The 24458-nt window shown below is 39.8% G+C and overlaps 1 protein-coding gene across 2 annotated transcripts in view; it reads right to left on the bottom strand.

Annotated features, from left to right (window-relative positions):
- Positions 1 to 9087: 9087 nt before the first annotated feature.
- The window catches only part of PDHX (pyruvate dehydrogenase complex component X), a 44197-nt gene continuing 28826 nt past the window's right edge, over positions 9088 to 24458 (bottom strand). For both annotated transcript variants that reach the window (XM_053388151.1, XM_053388162.1), the window contains exons 8-11: positions 20813 to 20871; positions 16494 to 16652; positions 13569 to 13633; positions 9088 to 10035 (exon numbers count right to left, since the gene is read on the bottom strand). In XM_053388151.1, the coding sequence (XP_053244126.1) occupies positions 9771 to 10035; positions 13569 to 13633; positions 16494 to 16652; positions 20813 to 20871 (548 nt within the window). In that variant the 3' untranslated portion in view covers positions 9088 to 9770. The remainder of the gene's footprint in view (positions 10036 to 13568; positions 13634 to 16493; positions 16653 to 20812; positions 20872 to 24458) is intronic.

Below are 24458 nucleotides of genomic sequence, written 5' to 3' on the forward strand. Positions count from 1 at the left end.
CCATGATCGTTGGGGTCTCCTGTAATTTCCATTTTTGAGCTACCAGTATTCTATTGGAATAATTTAGACTGCAATCTACTTTCAGGTCAAAGTTGTTGAGCTTTTTTAAGGGAGGGGAAATGCCCCGATTTTTACGGGGTTCAGGTGAAATTTTTTAACCTTTTTTTAGAGGTGAGTACTACCCCATTTTATGCCCATTTTGGGGGTGCGGGTTCTGGAATAAAACTTCCATTTGGGGGGCCAAGTTTGAAGGGGGAAGGGGATTAGTCGCTCACCAAAACAGCACTGTGGAAGCATTTTGCCTCACAGCAAAAACTCCGTCTTCCGTTACAGAGATCAGGAGAGGGGAGAGGGGGCGGGGCTGGGTGCTCTTAGGCAAAAGCAAAGGAAAATGAGCCCACGATCGACAGCAACCTCCCGGGATCAACCAGTCTATCCCGATCGACCTATTGGACATCCCTGGTCTAGACCATAAGACCTGATAATCTGCTTTGTTTGGCTCCCTGGTCTGCATTCTGCAGCCTTTCCAGTCTTCCTTTCATCATGCAAGTGACCCCAGGGCAGGGTGCATCAAACATAAAATCTGACACAAACACAGCAAAACACTAAAATGGTTGATAAGAGCACCCCTTTCCCGGCTGACTTCTTTCTTGCCAACAAGGAAGAACCCCTCCTGTTCCTAGGACCCTGGGTAATGCTTTCCCTCTATTCTCACCATGGTTTCCTCAGCTCTCTGAATGTTCAGACCATTTCATGTGACCCACTTCTGCCAACTTGTCTCTTGGCCAGATTCCCTAGAACTTCTGTCTTCCCACGCACATCAAGAGTGTACAGGCCGTCCTGGCCTGAAGCACTTTGAGGTTTCTTTAAAGCCTGTTCCTCCTCTGAATATTCCAACAGCTTTAAGTGCCTGGACAGCTGGAATGTTGTCACCTGCTCAAGCTAATAACCCCTGTCAGAAGCTTCATTGCCACAAGCGCAATGCAATTTAGCTACGCTTATTGCTTACTTCTGGTGTTCCGCTCTCGGTTTGCAAAGCTGCCTGGTGTTTTTCTGCTTGTGTCAGGAGCCTTAACCAGTTTGAATTTTGCAATTGGGAGATGTGCAGAGTGTATAGTCACCTCCACGACTATTGCCTTTGTATGTCAACTGCAGCGAACATTCGCACTTGCCTGAAGCATTTATTTCTGTAATGCTTCCTTGTGGGCAACGCTTCAGACTTCTGACAGTGTCTCTGTGTGTGTAAGATACACAGAATCGATGCCACCCTCTTCCTTATCTTCCCCTGTTATGTCTGCTATTGGGCTAAATGTGTTGCTGAAACAGGAAGCATGGTGGAGTGGAAAATCTGAACACATGTCAGACTGTTTAGGCTGACTCACAAGCTGATCAGGGAAGAGTAACCAAATACCCAAAAACAGTGTGGTGAAAATGTACTAGAAAAAGACCAAGCAGAGAAAATGGCAAAGAAGCAAACTCATCTTTTCCTTAAAAACAACAACCCGAAAGTAAACAAACTAACAAAATTATTATGGCATAAGCTTTCATGGACTTAAGTCCATGGCATCAGAAGCATGAAGTAGGCTGAAGTTCAAGAAAGCTTATGCCATAATATACTTAGTACACTTACATGTTAGTTTTTGCACCATTTCTCTGCACTGGCTGTTGGTGATATTATTGGTGACAACATGCAGTTGTACTGGAATGTTTATCATAGGTCTTTAATTGCTATGTTGTAACAAGTGTTTTTTTATGACAGCTTTAAAATGTTATCGTGTTCATATAATCATGTCGAATTATTTGTTGCACTGTTGCGTTTTGATTTGGTATTTGTAATGCTGCATTGATTTGCAATTTTGTTCCATTTTGAGCTGCTTTGAACATATTTATATGGGGAAATGGCATGCAAATTTATATAAAAGAATAAATAAATTTGTTGATCTTTAAGGTGCCATGTTTCGTTGTTTTTTGCTGCAACAGATTAACATGGTTAATCATGTTAAACATGATTAACAGATTAACTCTGGGAACTTGGAAAAGTAAAGGCTTGGTCCACTCATTCATAACATAAATCTTACTGGGAGAGTTAAGCACATGTTTAGATTTCCCCTAATAGCTCAGGGGTAAAGAGAATTGCTTTGTAGGCAAAGGTTCCAGGTTCAATTCATGGGGTCTTCAAGTATGGCTGTGAACTAGACAGACAGTAGTGAACTAGGTAGACTAATGGTCTAATTTCATAAAAGGCTGCTTTCCAAGTTCCTCTTGCAACTGAACCCATAGCACAACCCTATGCTGATTCAGAAGTACCACTGAGTTCAGTTGAGCTTATTCTCAAGTAAGTGTGCAAAGGATTCATAGCCTTTAAAAAGTGTTTACACCTGTGTGCCCTAGTAATATATTTGGTTACAGAGAGGAGCAACCATTCTGTGTTCCCGTATTTGCTAATGAATTACAAAGATATGCCACGGGAGCGCAACAAAAATAAGCTACTTATTTTGCTTTAGGACTGAAAAATTAATTTAATACAAATTAGACACACACTGAAGGATGAAGCTAAACCAGCCTAGTGCCACTCAGTAAATGATATTGTACAGCTAAAATAATCCCCCCCTTCTCCACCAGACAGGAACCTAGCCTTTAGACAAGAAGGTGCCAGTGATAATTCTATTTATATTGTTAGGTTTGCTGATACACCCCAGATACATGCTACAATCTAATTAAAGATGATTTACGTGCAAGATAACAAAGGTTGAGCAGCTGCAGATGAAAATAAACAGCATGATAGTGGAGAACAAATGGGAAACACATACAAAATCATACAATACAGCTTGACTGTGCTTTTTTGATACAAGGGATGGGATGATTCAAAAACACAGCTGTAAAAATGTGATGAGTTCAGTAATTATGTAGCTTGCGTACTATTATAGTTGTTCATTTCTATAGCACCAAATGCACACAACATTTTCCAGGGGTTCAATAAGTCCCTGTACCATTGGACTTGCAATCTAAAAGTGGACACGGAGAAACAGTAAAGGAAGGGGAGGGCTATGGAAGCTAGGCTGAAGATGGGAAAGATACACAATTATTACAATTATGCCTACAATAGGTATTGGGACTAGAGGGTTGTTCCAATGGCTTCCTGGGAAAAAGCAAAAGTACAGATATGCACAAGTGTGTCACAAGACCATGCTCATTTTTTATTTCTATGCTGCTTGATTGTTGTAAAACCTCTAAGTGGTTTACAAGAACACATTTCCTTCTATCATTCTATCTCCTTCCATTAATGCATTGTTAGTATCCTTGAGTCTTTGGGTAAAGGAATGCTAGATCATTCAACCAAATATATACACAGGTTTGAGGACAACTGCGAGGCCTTTAGAGACCTGCACCCTATTTATGCAGATTGGCAAAACATTGTACTGCAACTTGAAAAATATTACCAATATTGCCAGAAGGAAAATAGTTGGGACAGGAAAAATTGGGTGATGAAGCAGTACCAACAAAGATTAAATGATAAAAGTGCTATGTGTTTGAGAGCCATAAGCCAAGTAAGAGGGACAAGGAAAAGCAAAATGGCCGTAACTGTCTTTCAATAAAAGTTTATTGAAAGAGCATGCCGAGGATCAAATACGTGAGGTAACTTGATATTTCAACTGACTTTTCATTCCAAAAACCTGCTACGGTCTCTTGACTCTTGATGGTGTGTCTGTTCTTCTGGCACTCTTTAACGAGAGCCTTCATTTCAGCGTTATATTGAAGAGTGTGACTGGAGGGGCAAATTTGTTCAGCTCCGCCCGCAAGACGCTTCAAGCCTAAGACACAATAGGTAGTTATATCTGCCTTATTAACCATGTCTCCGCAGTCTCCTTTCATGAGAGCTTTTTACCCTAGCCCCACCCACCCAGGTGTGGTTACTAATATATTTAGCTCACCAGCAATGAGCCTGCCCTCCCTTTCTGTTGCAATTAAAATAATCTGATTAGTCACGGTCAATTTTATAGACTTGAAATGAAGAAAACTTGGGAAAGATGACTCAGAATTGTCATAGACAAAAGTTTTTTTCAGTTGAACTCAGACCTAAATCAGCTCTGGTCTGCTCAAAGTTTTAGGAAAGTGGGATAGTGCTTGTTCAGGACACCTGATCCCTCCTAGTCACTTGGTTCTATATACAACCTACATTTATTATTTATTTTATTTAACAAAACTTTCAAACTGCTTTATTGGATGTAAACTTCTAAGTGGTTTACATAGAACCCACCATGTGTCCAAGACAGATCCCAAAATTTTAATCAATGTGAACTAAAGTCATTTCTGGGACCCCTCTGGGATTAGGGGCCCTGAGGCTTAAGATTCATTAGTTTCATAGTAGACACAATCCCTGATCTAGACTGTGACTAAAGCAGTACAGGCTTTTAGAACTCAGGACTCCTAAAGAGCTTAGTGCCCTGAAGGTGACAGATCTCTTGGTTCTCTTTCCCTGCCCCTCTGATTAAAGGTTGAGAGTGTACTTTCTACTCTATTTCTTCCGACAGTAGGAACCACAAGTAACTGGAACATGTGTGCTCAGTTAAGCCAGCGCCTCAAATTTTTGTCTTGTTATTTTCCACAATGCCAAATGAACCTTGAATTTATTTATTTTTATAAAGTTATGAGTGTGTTCCAATAGGGCATTTTCTTGCAAAACTCAATAAAGGCAAAAGTAGAGCACTGCAACCCCAGAGTTGTTTGCAACTGGACTTAACAGTCAGGGGTCCCTTTACCTTTACCTTCTACCACTATTAGAAGATGTCTTTCTAATAGTGAGTTACAGTTGAGTGATAACCAACATCTTCTTACACCAATGATCCTGTCCTTTTACAGTTGTACCTTGGTTGTCAAATGCCTCGGTACTCATACATTTTGGCTTCCGAACAATCGAAACCCGGAAGTGAATGTTCCGGTTTTTGAACGTTCTTTTGGAAGCTGAACGTCTGATGTGGTTTCTGCTATTGTTTCCAGCACGCCTGCACAATCAGGAGCCAATCGGAAGCCACGCCTTGGTTTCCGAACGTTTTGGAAGTCAGACGGATTTCCAGAACGCATTCTGTTCAAAAACCAAGGTATGACTGTACATTCTTTCAAAGTAGCAACTGCAGTGTGGTTTTGTAGCATACATATTTAGCTAGTTAAAAGCCAATCAACAACATGGAACATTTCAAATAGAATTTGTCTTCAAGACTAGTGATCTGCTCTTTACAGAGGATATAGCAATGCACTGTCCTGTTAGGTGGAACTGGTGCCTTCTCTGAACATCAACCAGGAAATGAAATTAGCACACTTTTTGTTGATGAATGCCCAATCCTGGAATTTGTATTAATTAGCAAAAATGTGGAAATCTATTCAGAAATTCAGAAGAAGACTTAAGTAACAACAAAAAATACCCTTTTTGGTTTATTTTTCTCCCAGCAGTTCCCTCCCCACCCATGAACCATGGATAACATCATTTCCGGAACTTATCTTTATGTGCTGAACATTTGCATTTATCTACACAGCTCACATTCATCTTACAATGACCTCATTACAGCAACTTGTCCAAAGCTACCTGGTGAGATTCATTGCTTAATCAGCTTTCTTCAAGAACTGTAGTCATTGTAATGGCACATCCTCTGATTAACACAGTAATGCATATATTTGATTGCAACTCAGGGCTGGTCTACACAATCAACAGAATGAGGTGGGAGAATAGACTGCACTGCTTTAGACTTCACTTGCAAGATAAATTTTCTGTGTTTACTTGTGAGAGGAATAAAAAAAATGTTAACACAGCAGGAAGAAAGGTTCTATCTCAATCCACACCCCACTGTGATAATTTTCTGAATGCAGAGCATTTTTATTTCAAAATGTGACATTTTAGATGGATTAAGTTCAGGTAAGGCATGTTCGTAAGATCTACAGCCCGAGATGTATTCAAAGCGCAAACATGAGAGTCCTCACTTGATATGATGTCCAGCTGCGCTCTGGGTACTGTGTGGTGTCCCAATTTCCTGGGCACACTATTCTCTACCTCCTTCCCTCATGCACAACTAACTGAAGCACAATGATACAAGTTACAAGCTTCTAATGACATTGTGAGTGAAAACTTCTTAAAAAAATCTTTTTTATTTGTTTAAAAATATGTCTTGCCTTTAAAGAAACATGAAAGGAGGTCAACAGATCAAGGTACACTTTCACAGAAAATTAGACAAAAATAGCTAGCTCTGTTTCTGCATTTTATGTGTTGGAGGGATTCCACAAAACAACAAAAAAGTTTTTTCTTTGATGGGACCATCCAACTTGTCACAAAGTTATGAGCAAACTTTTGACTTCTCCACAATTTTTCATCAGACTCAAATTTTTAGCAGATATGAAGATGGAAGCTAGAAACTCTAGGACAGGCATAGGTAAACTCGGCCCTCCAGATGTTTTGGGACTACAACTCCCACCATCCCTAGCTAACAAGACTAGTGGTCAGGGATGATGGGAATTGTAGTCTCAAAACATCTGGCAGGCCGAGTTTGCCTACACCTGCTCTAGGAGCCCACTTACTAACACCATTTATCCATTACTCCCAACAGCCAACTGTCCCTTCTCCACCGTGCTTCTGAAGAGTGAGAGATGCAAGAATCAAGCCTGTTATGCGATAATGAAAAAAGAGCATCCATTTTCTAGCCCTGTGTTGTTCTTGAAACATGCACTTAAGTTGAGTTCATGTCCAACAAATTTATGTGTGTGTGTAAATAAAAAGGACAGAAGATGGAAACACAATTAAGGACTAATTAGGTTAGGAAGGGTGCATTATGTTTCTTAAAACAATGCCAAGCACAATATAAATTTCAAACATGAAAGCATTTGTATATAATTCCCACATAAAAAACAAGCACCCTGAAATCCACTCTCAGATATTGTTTTTATTAGGCCAACCAAAATGTCTTGCAATAGTGTGCAAGCTTCTGAGTTCTCCGGAACTGTTCATCAGACAAGGTGGTAAAGAAAAAGCAAGGGTGGGGAGGAAAAAACGCACATATCTTGTCTGGTGTTCAAGCCAGCTGTGCCTCTGGTAAGAGTCTTAAGGTAGACTGTGGGAAGAGGTAGCAGACCTTCTAATGTGGCTGTGCTATGCAGGTATCAGGAAGGTTTCCTGGGAAAAAGGAATGCGTAATGGCAGATTCTTCACCTCTAGAAGTAAAACCATCAGTTGTTACTCAGTTCTTTCTCCATCCTTAGGCAAAACACACAGGTTCTTTGGTAGGTGGAGAACAGGAACAAAGGAAAACTGGGTTTTAACAGGGTTAGAAATTAATTTTAGATGGTGTGCTGGGGGGGGGAAAGGCAACAGAAGCCAAACTGGGGAGCTTTACCTAGTAAGCATGTTATTCCTCCTTGAAAGTATTCTCCTACTATCAAACAGTTTGTTGAAATATGTTTCAATGTTCCATGCAAAAAAAAAAAACCACACACACAAAAAAACCGAACTCTGCTTTTCTCCTCCACCAGTTTTGTTGTTGCTTCTGTCAACAGTAGCACCACTGGAATTTTTTTTTTAACAAAGAACCAATGAAGCAGACATTTTATTTAAGATGAAAGTTGGATGCAACTTTAATAATAAAAAACATATATGCAGTGTCTCATACCTTAATATTTTAAGTGAGGAAATATTTGTTCTGAATTCAAACCAAATGGAGCCAGTAGTTTCTTCCTGCAGTCCATTAATTCCTGCTTGGTGGCATGGAAAACGTAGCCCTGCAAAAGTTTGAGGGCCAAAGGTTTTAGGGACCTTCATCTATGAGTTGTGCTTTTGGGAGAAAGCTTTGTCCTACAGCAAGATAATGCCTGTATTTTTCTGAATAGTTCATCTTTGCATTCTGAGCTGGTGGAACTCTTTCAAGATTTCTCCAGTCAAACTTGGGAGATCTTCTTAATTCAACTCATCTATAGAAGCTAGAAGAGTTTCCTCAAAGCAAGACATCTTTAAGGACCTAAGGAATCTTCTTATGTTTGGCCAGCTTGGAGGCAAAATTTGATCAAAGTCCAGATAGAAAGGAACACCCTTTTAATCATTTTCTTGATGGGGGGGTGAGGGGTGGAATTGCCACTAGTCTGAAACACATAGAAAAGCTGGACTGGAATCCCCATTTGTTCAATGTCATGGGTAACTATGAAACATACGCACTTATACAAAGTTGCACCTACAATATCATGCCATTTATCAGAACCGTTAAACCTGATGGTGCAGTGGCCAATTTAATTACACATAATGTATATCTGATGGGAAAATAGCACATAGCTCAAATCACCAAGAACATCAAGTAAACAGATATTCAGTCCAAGAATGCCGGTCAGCATATTATGTATATCTTTGTTTTGAAAAAAGTGGCAATTTTAAGCTGTGTGTGTTTGTTCCAAGTTCCTAATTTGCAATGCAGGACTGAGCACTTGCATTTAGAAGATGCCCTCTTGATTCCAAGTGAATGTGGTTTCAATTAATAGTTTAGGATGTGAGGACTTGTCATTTTGAACTTCAACATATCTAATGTTGTGCTTTGGCCTAATATCCTATACTGATGTGGTGGCCACATGTATAATAGGGCTGTAATTCAGAACGGGCCTCAGAGGCATGGTAAGGTGCCTCAACCATATGGACAAACCCATTCTGTTTAAGTTAATTTTGAGCTAAAGGTCAGCAAGAAGCTGTAATTCACACTGTTATATACTATTTAATGTGAAGATAAAGGCTGGTATCCAATGCTACCTGCTTTGCTGACAGAAAGTATTATCTACTCCATATATAGGCATAGAGTCTTCATGGTTATGTCAGAAGACTCTTAAGTTTGCTAAATTTCCATAAACAGATTGCTAGAGAGAAGGGCAATGATGTGGCCTATGATCTGAAACAATGGTTCTCAGACTGGGAGGGGCTACTGGTGGGCTTGCAGCTTGACTATTCTGACACCTTTTTTTCTAGAAAAAAAATATGCTTGTGGGCAGGATTTTAGTCAGTGACTGTAATTATAAAGATGATCAAGAAACTACAGGTAGACAACACAGAGAACTCAACAGGAACAGGAGCACTTAATATCTGTTGTGTTTTTAATGCAATTTGTTCTTCTGAGGTCAGCACTGGGCATTACATTGTTATAAATATTTATACACATTTCCCCCATTTATATCTGTTTTACACTTTAGACTTGACTCACTATTACTCTTAACTTCTCAAAACTATCATACCATTACATATACAGTAAGCAGAGAACCAATACAAAGAATTCCCAACAAAAAGTCCAGGTTCACATGGGTGAATCCTAGTTTTAATGGGAACACTCTCTCTATTAAACAGCTGCATAACTGACACAGACAATCTGCTAGACTGAAAATGGTATTTGAAAATGTTTTCAACTTTTTTCAGTCTGAAAAAAGAAGAAATAAATGATGGTTTTGTTCTCTTTTACTACTTTTCACCCAGATCTATGCATTCAGGCATATTGAAGATATCCACATCTGATATAGCCACCCTGTTGTGCAATTGCTTAAACAGTTTGATAAATTCAGCATGTTCAATAACAGTATTTAGCATATAAAAACCAAGATCTGGAAATCTTTGAAAGTGTTTCAAGTCAGTTCAAATAAATAAGCTGTTTAATTGTCCATGTCTCACTAAGCATTTATCTTCCTATCTTTTGTACCTGGTTTTCTTTCATCTCCTTTTGCAGTTCAATCCCCTATATTGCCAAGCAGAGGACCAAATCTTGACCATTTTAGCTCAAGGCAAGGCGAACTGGATTTTCCAAATTGCTTTTAAGTCTCTCCAGAAATTGTGAAGCTAGTTCATCGTCTACTACTCGGCCATCACTTGATAGCGTTACTGTCATCAACTGATGCTGCTGAAGCTTCTCATTCCCTTCGTCATCCACCGCAACTGCGAGTTCTGTCCGAGTTCGTCCCACAGCTAAGATACAGGCTTGTGGAGGGTTTATGACAGCAATGAAGCTACTGATGCCAAACATGCCTAGATTTGAAATGCTATTGGTGGAAGGGAAAAAGAAGACAGACAGACAAATATTGGGGGGAAGGATAAGTATGAAGAAGGCACTTTGAAAACATATTTAGGAAATTACTAAGGATTCATTTAGACACAGAAGAAAGTATATGTATCTCCATAAACATATGGAGTTAGAAATTTAACTTAATGAATTAAAACCAAAGGTTTAGAATAAAGAATAAGGATGAATAAAAACCACACACAAAGAAATACACCATTTCCCTATATTAATATAACTTTAGTATTAGTATCAGTTTGATTTTGTTAGTATGTGATGAACTAAAAGGAGACTAGTTGGGGTTGTTTTTGTCAGTCTGCATTTCTTAGTGCGGAAAGTATTGATCTGAAGTGTAGAGATCTTTCCTATTCTACTTAATTCAAGAGGGTTCTGGAAGCTTCTCTGTGTGAAAGAAGGTTCATGATGTTTGGGTTATACCTTCAGAGAAGCTGAGTAGAGATGGCTTAAACTGGTTGTCTTATCTCTTCAATCAAGGTCATGCTGACTATAAAAGTAAGGCCAGAAGGAGCCTGAGTTTCACTTTCTCTTTCTATCTCTTTTCCTTCTGGTGTAGTGTTCTGTACATAGTATGCTTAGTGTTAAACTTTTAGACTAATTATAAGTTATTGTAAGTTTAAATCTGCTGCAACTGGGTTTCTTATGGACATTACCAATCCTGAATGTATTGGATTTGTGACCATTCTGCTTATTAGCCTTTAGTAGCAGCAAAGCTCTGCTGGATGAAATACAATTGCCTTTGGTCTATTTTTTAGGAATCCTGCAACATGTGGATCAACACTGAGTTGAATTTAAATGACAGTTTTTCGTGTTTTTTGTTGTTAACTTCAGTCTGAAAACTATATACAGAGAGTCATACCCCCTCAAGTTTTTCCCCATCTCATCATTTGCCACCAGGCACCTTTCTCTCTCTCGCTCTCATTTGTCATCACTGGCTGAGACAGTAGCAGTGTGCTGGGGCTGGTTTAAATTCAGCTAACTCAGTGGGGCGTACTTTGGAGCAGAAATGTGTAGGGTTGCACTGTTAGCTGAAAATAGGCCATGGAGTCGTGATAGTGGACTTTTGGAGGAAAGCTTTGTCCTACGGCATGGAGTCTCTTAAATAGATTCTGTAATAGGCATGGATGCAGAAATACAACCAACCAATTTCCAAACAAACTTTGAACCCGTTCATCACTATTAACTACTGCAAATTCATAATATTTAAGACTCTAGGATGTAACTACCTTCTTTGGCTTACTAGCATTATGAGAAACATAGCAATAGATTCTTAAAAACACATTGGCTACAGTGTGATTTATCCTGTCTCTTCAGCTGAAGGTAATGTCAGAATGAATCCAAGAGTAGAGAAAGCAACCTTGGCTGCTACACAGCAGTGGAAGTAATGCTGGGAACATCTGGTAAAGTGAGAAAAAGGTTTCCTGGCTGCCTATGCAGGTATTCAGTAACTTTGATTTAACAACAACTTCTCCCTGCTAAATAAGAAGACTCTTCCCTGCCATAAATTGAACATGACAATTCTAGTGGGGGGCAGGGGTGGGAAACACTGTCACTGCCATTTCCTTTCACAATTTTGTAGAACATGGGATGGTCCTGGAAATTATAATAAAGTGTATCCTTTGTACCAAGCAGCTGTAATGGGGTTTCCATGCACCCAATATTCCTACCGTCTAGGATGTCTCACAAAGATCTTCAGAACAGAAAACAAGAAAGGGGAATGGAAGCCAACAGGAAATCAGCATTTACCCCTGAAGGCCCATCTAAACAGAAGGCTCTTTTTTGGTTATCATCTTTGCTCAGCATCATATACACAACTTCATTCTGGCCAATCTTAGCCTCTGGAAGTACAGAAGTCTGCTGTTGCTAGGCAAGAATGTTACAGAATAGGTCTCAGCCTTGCAGAATTCAAAGTGCAGATGGGCCAAGAGATTGGAAGCTGGGGTAACGTCAAGCATCCAAGGTGAAATTAATCAAAGCATAGGATACCATGGCATATTAATATTGCCTCAATAATGCATCAGTTAAGGCTGTGGCCTCAACAGCTGTAATTTCCTGGCGTTCTGAAACCCTTTACGCAGCATGCTACACCAACCCCCACCCCACAGTTTTTTTAAAATTAAATATTAAACTCACTCTATTGCACTATTCAACATGGGAATAAGCTAACAATGGACATTCCTCCTGGCCAACTCTAGGACACTCATTTAGATATGATGAAATTCTTAAATTTATGTGAAACATCTCTCAACATTGAAGCTTTTCCTGCTAACTAGGGTCTATATTCTTGCTCTGCTATGTCCCCATTAGCCTTTAAACAGTTTTAATGAAATACCTGTTTATGTTCAAGGAGTAATTTTCTAATCTGAAAACCCCTCATAAGAAAGGAAAAGGCGCTGTGTTTTACAGAACCATATCCCAATTAAACAAGGTATATTAGGGACGCGGGTGGCGCTGTGGGTAAAACCTCAGTGCCTAAGACTTGCCGATCGCATGGTCGGCGGCTCGAATCCCCGCGGCGGGGTGAGCTCCTGTCGTTCAGTCCCAGCTCCTGCCCACCTAGCAGTTCGAAAGCACTCTTAAGTGCAAGTAGATAAACAGGTACCGCTTTATAGCGGGAAGGTAAACGGCGTTTCCGTGTGCTGCGCTGGTGCTGGCTCGCCAGAGCAGCTTCGTCACGCTGGCCACGTGACCCGGAAGTGTCTTCGGACGGTGCCAGCTCATGGCCTCTAGAGCGAGATGAGCACGCAACCCTAGAGTCGGACACGACTGGCCCGTACGGGCAGGGGTACCTTTACCTATTAGCTGGTACCTTCATTACTAGTGCATCCTAAACATTATTGGGAGTCACCAGTTGTTCATAATAAAGCTAGAGGTTTGCATTCAAGAAACAATTCTATAGAGATTACTCCTCTGATATGTTATGTATGAATTTTGAAGACATCGATGGGAACCATTATCCAGAGTCTAGGAAAAACAACAGATTTGTAGTGCAATATTGTCCATGACCAGCCACATGACCAGAGAGTGGATTGTACTTAATATTTTTGAGTCAGTGGAATTGCACTGCTCTCTCTGTATACTCTATGCTGCTAAGGGGAAGGGATGCAGCTCAGTGGCAGAATATCTGCTTTGAATTCAGGAAATCCCAGTTTCAAATCTCAGCATCTCCGGGTAGGCCTGGGAGTGTCCCCCGTGTGAAACTTGGAAGAGCTGCTGACAGTCATGCTTCCCGCAGCATGGAGTGAGGGTGAAATGAAAATCAGCAATGCATTCTGAACAAATATGAATGTTATGAGAGGAGTTAAGCTAAGCTCATGCAGTACGCCAGATGTGCTATTTGTAGGTACATCTGAACACAGTCTAAGATTACAAAAAGCTAGATAAACCAAGTTTAGTGCTTCACTTACAGACTAACAATATTCTGGAGCACAAGTATTCAAGAGTACAACTTCATTCCACGCTACTAAAGTTTTAGCAATTAAAATACATTTGAAATACCTAAAAGATCCTCCTTGGTATTCTTCTGGTAGCAATTTTCCATCTCTTGCTTTCTTTGCTAGAGCCTATGGAAATCAAATCCAAACATATGTTAGTAATTTAAGAATATCTTTTAGCAAAGTTAATTGCATTTGTGAAATAAATATGCTCTTAAACGTATTTTGCTTGTATAAATAGTTCAGTTTAATTAATATCAATAAATTCAAGCAGATGCTGTAATTTGTGTTAGCAAAACTCTTAAATTTGTATCTTCTGGGAATAGGCCTCCAAAGTAGGAATATACATTTGGAGGTAGCAGAGAAATTTCTGTGGTGATCCCTCAATTAGCTTTAGAATAGTCTCAGACAACATTTTCTGTTATGTGTAGCTTGTGTTAGTTATTCAACTGTCAGCACTGCCTTGCCTACAACCTATAGATGAAATAGTCTGATCTCATTGTAAGTAGCCATTAATTCTAACGCTGACAGGAAATTTCACCCAACTATTTTCCAACCAAAAATGAGAGGAAAATGTATATGATTCACAGCTGATGGGTGGAGCTAACAAAGTGTCAAATCATTCCTTCTAGGAGGCAACAAAACTCATGAAATATTACCATTTCCTATGATTTCATATGGCATATTTGGATGCATGAGATATCTACACATGACATCAGTGTCTGAAAGTGCATTTTTCAGAAACAAGATACGGACAATATACAATTGGAAGAGGAATTTCAATTTTTCAGATTTATAGCAGTTAAAAAGTAATGGTGCAACAAATGCATTTGAGAGACATGTGTCACTGGAAATTTCCCACAATTATGGGAAATATTTGTTTTTACTGTCTTGCCACCATGGCCATGGCAATTTCAATATAAAACATCAATGAATGCAGAGATTCAAAGATCACTTAGACCACTTACATAATCTATCTCGGTTTACTAAAGCAGAATGAAATAAAAGGTATCCAAGAGGTTGCCAGAGAGACAGGAAGAAATTATAGAAAATTAAAATTGAAGAATATTCAGCTCAGCTGTGATAAAGATAACACTGTAAAGTCAATTCACAGTGATATATGTAAGTCCTTACAGACCAATACTGTGCTCAGCTATGCCAAAGCAATGTTACATCTGTTATAAGAATCCCAGTGCATTAGGGGACAGTTCTATTGACCAGACCTAGCCCTTCAATATATTCAGGTCATGACAATACTGAGAGGGATAATACATGCTTATGTTCAAAGCAAAAATATTAATCTTGACAAGCGTTTATAACTACAGTGCTGGTAATGCACCTTTTATTTGAAAATATCTGGCAGTAAAGAATGCCCCAGTAGTCTTAAGATGGGATTGGAATTCTGCTAAAGATATTAATAGCAAAGCTTATTGTTATAGATGGAAGTCTCAGATTTCTGAAATCCATCCATTATCTTTATGGAAATATATTGGCCTAGAAGATACTTGTAGATTAATACCTCTTACTATGGATGCCTACTTCCTGCTGCACATTAGAGTTGTGAGAGACAAGTTGTTAGGTTTTACATAAACACAGGAGAAGAAATCTGCAATAGTTTCATTTAAGATTATGCTCCAGTGGCTCTTTGTAGAACTAGAATATTCTTTGTGAATTAAGATGACATGCATAAAGTTTTACAGATGAGTACAACACTATCAAACATTTATCAAAGAAATAACAAAGTAAAATCGCACAATCCTGTGGCAGGAAGCTAAGGAGTAAAGTTCAACAAAATGAAATGGTCTACATTCCTTTCAGCAAAAACACAAAAACAAAAGGAACACTACAGATATGCATAGGTTTCTCTGAGTCTGTTCTTCCACTTCTTAAATTGTATTGGACTTCCAGATAAGTAGGGTTAGGGTTGCAGTATTGGTTACTGAACTGAGATATGGATGACTATACTTGGCCTATATTGCATTGCCTAGTTGCTTATTGCTGGAGATAAAATATATATGTTTCCATTGAAATTTAAATGCATTTCTGATGAAATTGCCTTCATTGATCATCCCTTCAGAATTACTGTAACAGTTACTACAACTGGCAAGCAGGAAGATAAAGAAAAGCACACTCTTCTTTCTAATTGATTTTTGAATTATTACTTACAACCCATTGTGATTACTGGCAAAATAAAATCTTCCAAATCATTTCATTGTTGTGGTTTATAATACTTCAATAAGCAAAGAGTTGAGGACAGGCCTAAATGTGGGCAAGGAACAAGGGTATTTTGCCTATTGGTTTTTTTTCTAAAATACACAAACATCTAAACCTCTCTCTCAAAGGGTAATGAAAACTTATTTGCGGAATGGTGTTGGAGGAGCCCAGAACAATAGTTCTGGGTGATTTCAACATCCATACTGAGGTGAACTCTAGTGCACTAGCTAGGGTTTTAATGGCCTCCATGGCAATTCTAACTAATCTTAAGAAATCCTCCATTTTCCATACTGCCAGCTTTTGTGAAGCTGGTGCAGCACAGTGGCTAAAAGACTGAAAGGCAAATCATAAAGAGTCCGATACAAATTTCACTATTCTGATGAACTCACTAGGATGGCCTAGGCGAGACTAGATCTCAGAGCATCAGGCTCCTGTATGCAGAATGGGATTAATAATGATGACCTACCGCAAGAAGAAAGGAACAGCATGTGCAGTCCCCAATTTCCACAAAAGAACTCAAAATTAGCCTCCCTCTGGGGAACTTTAAATAAATGTAGGCCAGAAACAAAATGTATTTGTTGATTTTAATTTCACTTAAAATCCCTGAATGCCTGCCAAAAGCAAAACACAGTAATTCCTGTGGAATGGGACATCATCACAGATGTCTCATATCCAACAGAGAAGCGGCTTTAAAGCAGTGTGTTTTTTCCGATGGTTGCACATCTAAATGCCATTATGCTCCGAAAGATTACCACCATGTATGTGGAATACCTACCTTGGCAGAAGCTGCAATTTCCTGAACTCCCTTGGCTGCAGCATCTTTTATGATTGGTGTAATGAGACCTCGGTCTGTTGCCACAGCGATAGAGATGTCTATAGATTGCTGCTGCCGGGGGCCCTCTCCATCCCAGGTCACATTCACATCTGGCATTTGCTGGAAGAAGGAAACAGAGGGAGGCGCAGCTGTTAAAAGAATAATAGCATAACCAATTACCAAGGAAAAGGAAAATCCTTTAGAATGTGTGGTGATGGAGGAATTCACATATGTGGAAAGGTTTGCCTTAAGCAAGACAAGGTTAATAATAACAAAAGATCTGCCACGTGAGTCTAAAAATAGACCTATCTTATTAGCTAGCATCCATGTATACCTACTTTGTCACAAGGCATGAATGTACAGTATACTGGAAATTGCACAGCTGCAGGCAGCCAAGAAATACATGGTTTCTGAACTGCTAGTGAATTATTAACAGACTCCAATCCCATCGGATATCAACCCTCAACTCGCAGATGCCCTGGAAACAAGAATTGTGACTGCTGCCCCAATCATAAGGAAGTACATAGGGATTTTCTGTTGCCACTTGATTCATAGGAGAAAATACAAGTTCAATGTTAAAAAAAAGAAAAACTGACATCAACATATCCTTGTTAGCAGTATCTGCTCTAAATGTAAAACAAAATTTGCCTAATTTGAAACTTGTTAATGTCAGAATTAAATTTCACATTTTAAAATTAGATTGGGGTTGTTGTTTTTTGCTTTGCATACAAATGGATATTTTGTATGAGAATGTTCTCATTTTTTCCCCACTCATGTTCCCATATTCATGGCTTCCATCAAGCTAATGTAACTAATTTATTTAAAACCTGTACAAGACGAATTCTACTTGTAAAATTTTCCCAATGCTGATCACACAAATGGACTGAGCAAGACATATGTGTGCCTAAAGCAGTAGATTGGAAAGGATTTCTACTTCCTAATTGTTTAACAATAGCAAATCAAAAATATTTTTCCCACCAGCAGTGGATTTTATGTATGTGGAAGGACTATGAGCTCCGTTCAATTCTGATATTCAAATGCCTGTACTCAGAATACTTCAATTCTAGACTCTGGTTGAAGGATCTGGGGCTTCTAGTAAAACACAAGGTAGATTCCCCAAGCCTAAAGCCTGTTCATTCCTGGCTCACGTATTGTTTTTATGTATCCCCAGTAGCTGCCATTTGCAAGTTTCCCTTTTCAGACACAAGTCACCACACATATAGAAACTCGCTTGAAAGAAGTGGAACACGACCCTTTGAAAAGTCTTCTAGGATTGAAGTTGGAACATTAATAATAATAATAATAATAATAATAATAATAATAATAATAATAATATATTATTATTATTTCTACCCCGCCATCTGGCTGGGTTTCCCTAGCCACTCTGGGCGGCTTCCAACTGAAGGTTAAAAAAACATTAAAACATCGGTCATTAAAAACTTCCCTGAACAGGGCTGCCTACAGAAGTCTTCTAAATGTCATATAGTTGTTTATTTCCTTGACATCTGATGGCAGGGCGTTCCACAGGGCGGGCGCCACTACTGAGAAGGCCCTCTGCCTGGTTCCCTGTAACCTCACTTCTTGCAGGGAGGGAACTGCCAGAAGGCCCTTGGTGCTGGAACTCAGTGTCTGAGCTGAATGATGGGAGTGGAGGCGCTCCTTCAGGTATACAGGACCGAGGCCGTTTAGGGTTTTAAAGGTCAGCCCCATCATCAACACCAATTAGCTTATTTTCTACTTCCATGGATGAAAGGAAGACTCAGTTAATGACAAAAAGATCTCTCAATGTCATGGGCTAAGAAACTGAAACTAAATTTGGATAAAAGCAGGCTATTGGTAGATGTCTTGCCTGGCGCCAAGTCTGAGGGGGATCCAGGCAAGGATGCTGATAATTGGTTCAACTGGAAGACAAGTGTTTGGCTGTTCTAGACAGCGCCGACAGATAAAGTTTCCAGTTGAGGAATATTTTGAGCTAGTTTAGCACCTGGATAAAAAAGGAAGCCAGTAATGCTTTCTACCATGAGCTGCTCTGTCTCAGAGGATCTGGACTTGGCTAGCACACGACAGCCCTCAGCAAAGTCTCATTTGGATTACTGCAGGGCATCCTCTGTAGGGCTGCTGTTGGAGATTTTAAAAGGCTGCAACTAGTACAGCATGGGAGACCTGCTTTTTGACAGATGCTAATTGGTCCTAGCTAATACCTATGTGATCTTTTAAGAATAGAAAAGTTTAGTGAAGTATAAAATACCATAAGCCTGCATATTAACCTCTTTACCTATGCAGTACTCAAGCTAGAAAAAAATAATACCAAATAAACAAACCAACAAGCTGGTATTAGTGCTGGGCCAAAAAGGAGTATCAGGCAAGGGTTTATTTTCAGTTAAAAGACAAAAAAGTAAAAGAAGATCAAGCTCAATGTTCAGTTTTCTTTCCATATTAAACCTAGGAAGAAAGTGTTGGCATATGTGAAACTGAAACTAGTAGTCATTCCTTATCTGCACAGTGTAATGTAAACAATCTAGAAGAAGGTGGCTTCAAGGTCAGAAGCATGAGCAATGTGCCTTTGGGCCTAGATAAGAGACAGGGAGAAAGAGCTCTGTTCTTCTACCTGCAGGGAGGGAGAAAACCATCTCCAGTTGCGAACCGTACTAGCATCATGCTAGTGACTGATTTATGGGCTAATGATGTAAAAAAGGTAAAAGACTTTTGGACGGTTAAGTCCAGTCAAAGGCGACTATGGGGTTGTGGTGCTCATCTCGCTTCAGGCCGAGGGAGCTGGCGTTTGTCCACAGACAGCTTTCCGGGTCATGTGACCAGCATGACTAAACCGCTTCTGGCGCAATGGAACACTGTGACGGAAGCCAGAGAACACGGAAACATTGTTTACCTTCCTGCCACAGCGGTACCTATTTATCTACTTGCACTGGTGTGCTTTCGAACTGCTAGGTTGGCAGAAGCTGAGACAGAGCAATGGGAGCTCACCCCGTCATGGGGATTCGAACCGCCAATCTTCCAATCAGCAAGCCCAAGAGGCTCAGTGGTTTAGACCACAGCACCACCTGCTCCCCTACTGATGTACTGAACCATTAAGCTGTAAACCAGCACTAAAACTTACTGCCTGAATCGTGGGTGTGAAGTGAGTTTATTGCATCAGTGATTGTCTCCTCAAAAGGCTTAACAATGCTGCGCAGAGTGGAGCACGCAGAGGAGTGTGCTGGACAGCTTGTGAGTTGGAAAAGATACTCACAAATATTCAACAGAAAGGGGCCTTCACTGATAATGCTTTCTGCATGAAGGCCAAATAAAACTAACACATCTTTCTTAGTAATTCAGTGAGCGGATACAGATCAAGTGAACTGGAAATCCCAGAATAATGGGGAAATATTTTAGCTTCCTCTTAAGGAAGAAGATGCCCACATATGAGGAACATAATTTTAATTGAAGATGACACTCTCAAATCCTATCCAAGATAGCAGTCCACACAGGCTTTGCTTTGCATTGTGCTAGAACTGGAAAACAGGGCAGTCAGAAAATTTTGCATTTTATGCTACGTAAACATAAACCCATGTTCAAACATATGGTACTTTTTTTGGCAGCTGCAGGTGGTGGGGGTGCATTTATTCATTCACAATGAATAAATACAATGATGAATTGGACGTGGGCTAAAATAATGAGGGTTAATCCAGATCAGACAGAGGTGCTGTTGGTCTGAATGGGGAGTGGGAATCTGTCCCATTTTGTTATTAATGGTAGTGCAGGCACCTGTACTAGTTGGCATACCAAACCATATTCAAGGCAAGATGTGCTTAAATTCCACCAGTTTGCTCCCAGTAGTGCTGTCTAATTGGTAACAAAGGCTTAAAGATGATTTTAATCCGAAGACTAGATAATCTTGAAACAACAGTAGTCCATGTGTGTAGAAGAATTTAGATCAGCCTTCCCCCATCTGGAAGCAAGGCCGCTAGCCAAATTGGCTGGGAGGGATAGGAGCTGTAGTCTAAAACATATGAAAGGTACCAGTTTGAGGGATGCTCTAGATGGTCTCTGGTATGGCAACAACACAGAAGCTGTAATCTCACCATTAAGAGAATGTCTATCTGAATGGTGACTAAGAAACTACTTCTGAGGCTAGCAGATATTCCAGAAGAACAGAGAAAGGGGGAACTGATTTTGAGCTGACTTCCAAGGCACCAAACCTTCAGTTAAGCCTAACTCAACACAGCACTTACCATTATTGAACACAGAAAATCTACAAGTATCACTAAAGAATGGTTACTTACTTTCAGGGTAACTGCTGTTGCTTTGATAATAAAGTCATTCACTGACACTTTAATATCATCTGTATAAAAGAGAGCAAGAAATTAAGATACGTAGTGTCAAGATAAACAGTCCACCTGCCCCAATTTGTACAATTAATATACTAGTCATTAGCAGAAGAACAGAATGACCTCTTAGAAAATCGTGTAGTCAAAAACAGTTCTAATTACTTATCTTCATAGTAGGGGTGTTTTTATAGTACCATAAACTCAAAATATATTTCTGCTGTTGCTATAGGAAAACAGCGATTTAGAAATGATATGCTATTAAATGAGAGCATATAAAGCAGAATACTTGCATCCTCTAGAGTCTACCAGAATGGAAAGTCTTTTTTTTTTAATGCATTCCATAATAATAATGTTTTATTTTCCCCAATTCTTTTGCAGATAACAGCAAAGAACAAACAAGACCAACCCATAAACCTGGATGCCTTTTTAAAAGCAGATGTAAATACAAGGGGGAAATGGAGAACAAGACAGGAAATGGAAAACCACTAGTCACCAAAACACCTCTACTCTGGTCCAGCTATGAAGGAGAAAGGGGGGAAGGCTTATTCAAGACAAAATATGTAGAGATTTGCAATGATGGCCAAGATGCCTTTGCAGAAGTACAGCTGGAACTTCCTCATCTCCGCTCTACTATCATCTCTTCATCCTCAACCCTGTGCTATGCAGCATCTTTACTTGGGAGCATATCTATTCAGAGTATTAGCATTTAAATCTCAAACTGCTCACAATGCCAAAGTCGGTGTTGAGATAGGTGATGTTATTATCTTTTCACACAAGAAGTACAGCTCTTCTTTTCACACAGGGAAGCTTGCAAGAATACTGCAGCCACATAAGTTGGGTCAATTGAAGGAGCATTTTGCACTCAATCAGTATTATGCCGGGGCAGCATTAGGTGCAAAAGACCCAGAGGTTCGGTCCTGCCCATGTTGTTTTGGTATTCACATAGTGAATTCACACAGTCTCCAGTGGCAGCAAGCAATATCATGGGAAAAGGTGTTTCCATGTAGCTGGGTATATGTGAAGGAACCCTTATTCAGTGCACTGGGTTATACAATCAAAAAGATGGTAACTAGAGCTGTACATCCAAGTCGAGCAGGCAAGGTTTCCAACTGACTCATTGAAATGAAATGTTCATTGACCATGTAACTTGGTAGTGCTGAACTCGAAAATGGGGGAAAGATGCCAGTCATTCAGAATAAATACTGCTGTATCAAGCTTTCAGGATCATTTACTGTAATCAAGTTAAAAATAAACATGATATTAAACCAGTATGCTCAAGGCTTAAAGGTTACTTCATCAATGCAGGTAGTTTTGGAAAGCATTTTTAAATATTAAGGGTTGTACCCAACACTGTGAATGTGGAGCTCTACTTACACGATGGGACTACCCTTCATTTCCTCATGTGCCCCCCAAATATGTCTCTAGAGCAGATGTTGAGGGAGGGTGAAGGGCTACAAGGGAGAAGAAAGGAGTAGGAGGAAGTTCAGTTGCCCAAGGGGAAGTCTGTTGTGCAAATCAGATGGCACAGCATTGGACAGAACCCAAATATTCATTATATGTTTTAGTCAAAAAATATAGCTCTTAATGTATAACAACATTCTGGATGAAAGTGGTAAGGGTTCTATACAACATAGAGGGTTGTATATGATGTAGAGCTAAGGCTAAGGTTCCATTAAGGGCAAGGATTTTTCTTGTGTGATGGAACCTTCTCCTGCTCTCTCTCCCCCCACCCACCATGCGTCCCTTAAATCTGTTCTGGGGTTTGAGCATGGAGAAGATTTGAGCATGGTGTAGAATGCATATGGGGTGAGGAGACTGAGGCAAGTCCTGTTGTACTAGCAGGAATCCTTTTGCTGGCATTTGCTAGTGCAACAATTTAGCTGAATACAGCTCATAGCACATAAATGATTTCATATACCTACCTACCAACCAAAACACAGTTGACGCGCAACTATTTTTTGGAAAGGCATAAAAGAACGAAACAGGTTAATAATTATATTTAATTGAAGGAATAATGTCATGCAGAGGAATAATGTCATGCGCAGATTTGCTAACCTGAAGTCAAACATTTGTGGTAACAATACCAGCACAAAGTATTATCCATAATTTTATCACACATACACACAGACCAGTGAATGACAGCAATGTGTAAGTACAGTGGTACCTCGGGTTAAGTACTTAATTCGTTCCGGAGGTCCGTTCTTAACCTGAAGCTGTTCTTAACCTGAAGCACCACTTTAGCTAATGGGGCCTCCTGCTGCTGCCGCACCACTGGAACATGATTTCTGTTCTCATCCTGAAGCAAAGTTCTTAACCAGAGGTAATATTTCTGGGTTAGCGGAGTCTGTAACCTGAAGCATATGTAACTCGATGTACCACTGTATTACACACTGGTTTACTGTGATGCAAAGTTCTACTGTATGTCTAAAAATACAACCAAATGAGAAAAACACAGAAAATAGAAATCTCATTGTTCAGTCTGATATTCTATGATGCATGAAATGGAATAATCAAAAGAATTATCTTGCATATCTGTTCAACTGGAAAAGCAAAACATGTCATTGTGTGATGTCCCTTGGGGACTTGTCCTGTTCAGATTACTGAGATGAAGGCACTGGCAAATCATGAAATTGCTTTAACAATAGAAGTAAATTTGGAGGCCAATGGCGTCCGGGGGGTCCGGCACACTTCCTGCTCGGCTCTGGTCTTCCCCCCTGGGACCTTTGACTCAGCAGAGCGTAAACACAGCGGAAGCAGAAGCAGGAACGTTCTGTCGTGTGGTAATAACTCAGGCTGAAACGCAGCAGTCTCCTTATCTTTAAGTTTTTATTCCTTAGCAAAACACAACAGCAATAAATCTCCTGCCTGGCGACAGAGCGCACATCTTGCTTGCTCTCTTCTCGGAGCAAAACACGCACACACTGAGAGAACACAGTAAAACCCTCCCTTCAGTGTTCTAAACCCGCCCTCAGAATGTGAGGCGTCATCACTCAGAACTCTTAACCCTGTAAGTTCTGAGCCTCTCCTAACAGTAAAACAGGTAGGAACTCTGTTGCATAGCTGAAAATTCTAACGTATTTGATAAAGGTAAAAACAAACAAATCGTCCCCGATAACCTGCCCTTGTCCTTTCTGGTTTGGATACCACAGGGCAGTTCCTTCATTGGTTCAGGTTCTATTTAGGTCTGCTTAGAAAGTTTAATAAAAATGGGTATCTGAATTCTATTAGATCTGCACAAACTCAGGATTAATATTCAAAATTCCAAAGATATATACATATATATAAAAGAACGCAGACTGCAGTTAGCACCACAACACTGTTATATCAGCAGCCAACTGAACTGTGGTAGAAAATCCTTCATTAGGTTACTGTGAACTTTATTATGTCTTAGGTTGCAATCCTATATACACACTAACCTTGCTTGGAGTTAAGTCCTACTGAACTCAAAACAAGCTGACATGCACAGGGTTAGATTGTTAAAACATGTTTCAAAATGTATCTGGCCTTCTTTGTTTTGAGAGGAGCAGTTTGTTTAAATCAATAATGTGGAGCAAAAAATATATTTTTCTGAGAGCAGTGTAGAAAATAAATAGGAAGATAG

The sequence above is a fragment of the Podarcis raffonei genome, chromosome 1 (genome assembly GCF_027172205.1).
Source record: "Podarcis raffonei isolate rPodRaf1 chromosome 1, rPodRaf1.pri, whole genome shotgun sequence".
NCBI lineage: Eukaryota > Metazoa > Chordata > Lepidosauria > Squamata > Lacertidae > Podarcis > Podarcis raffonei.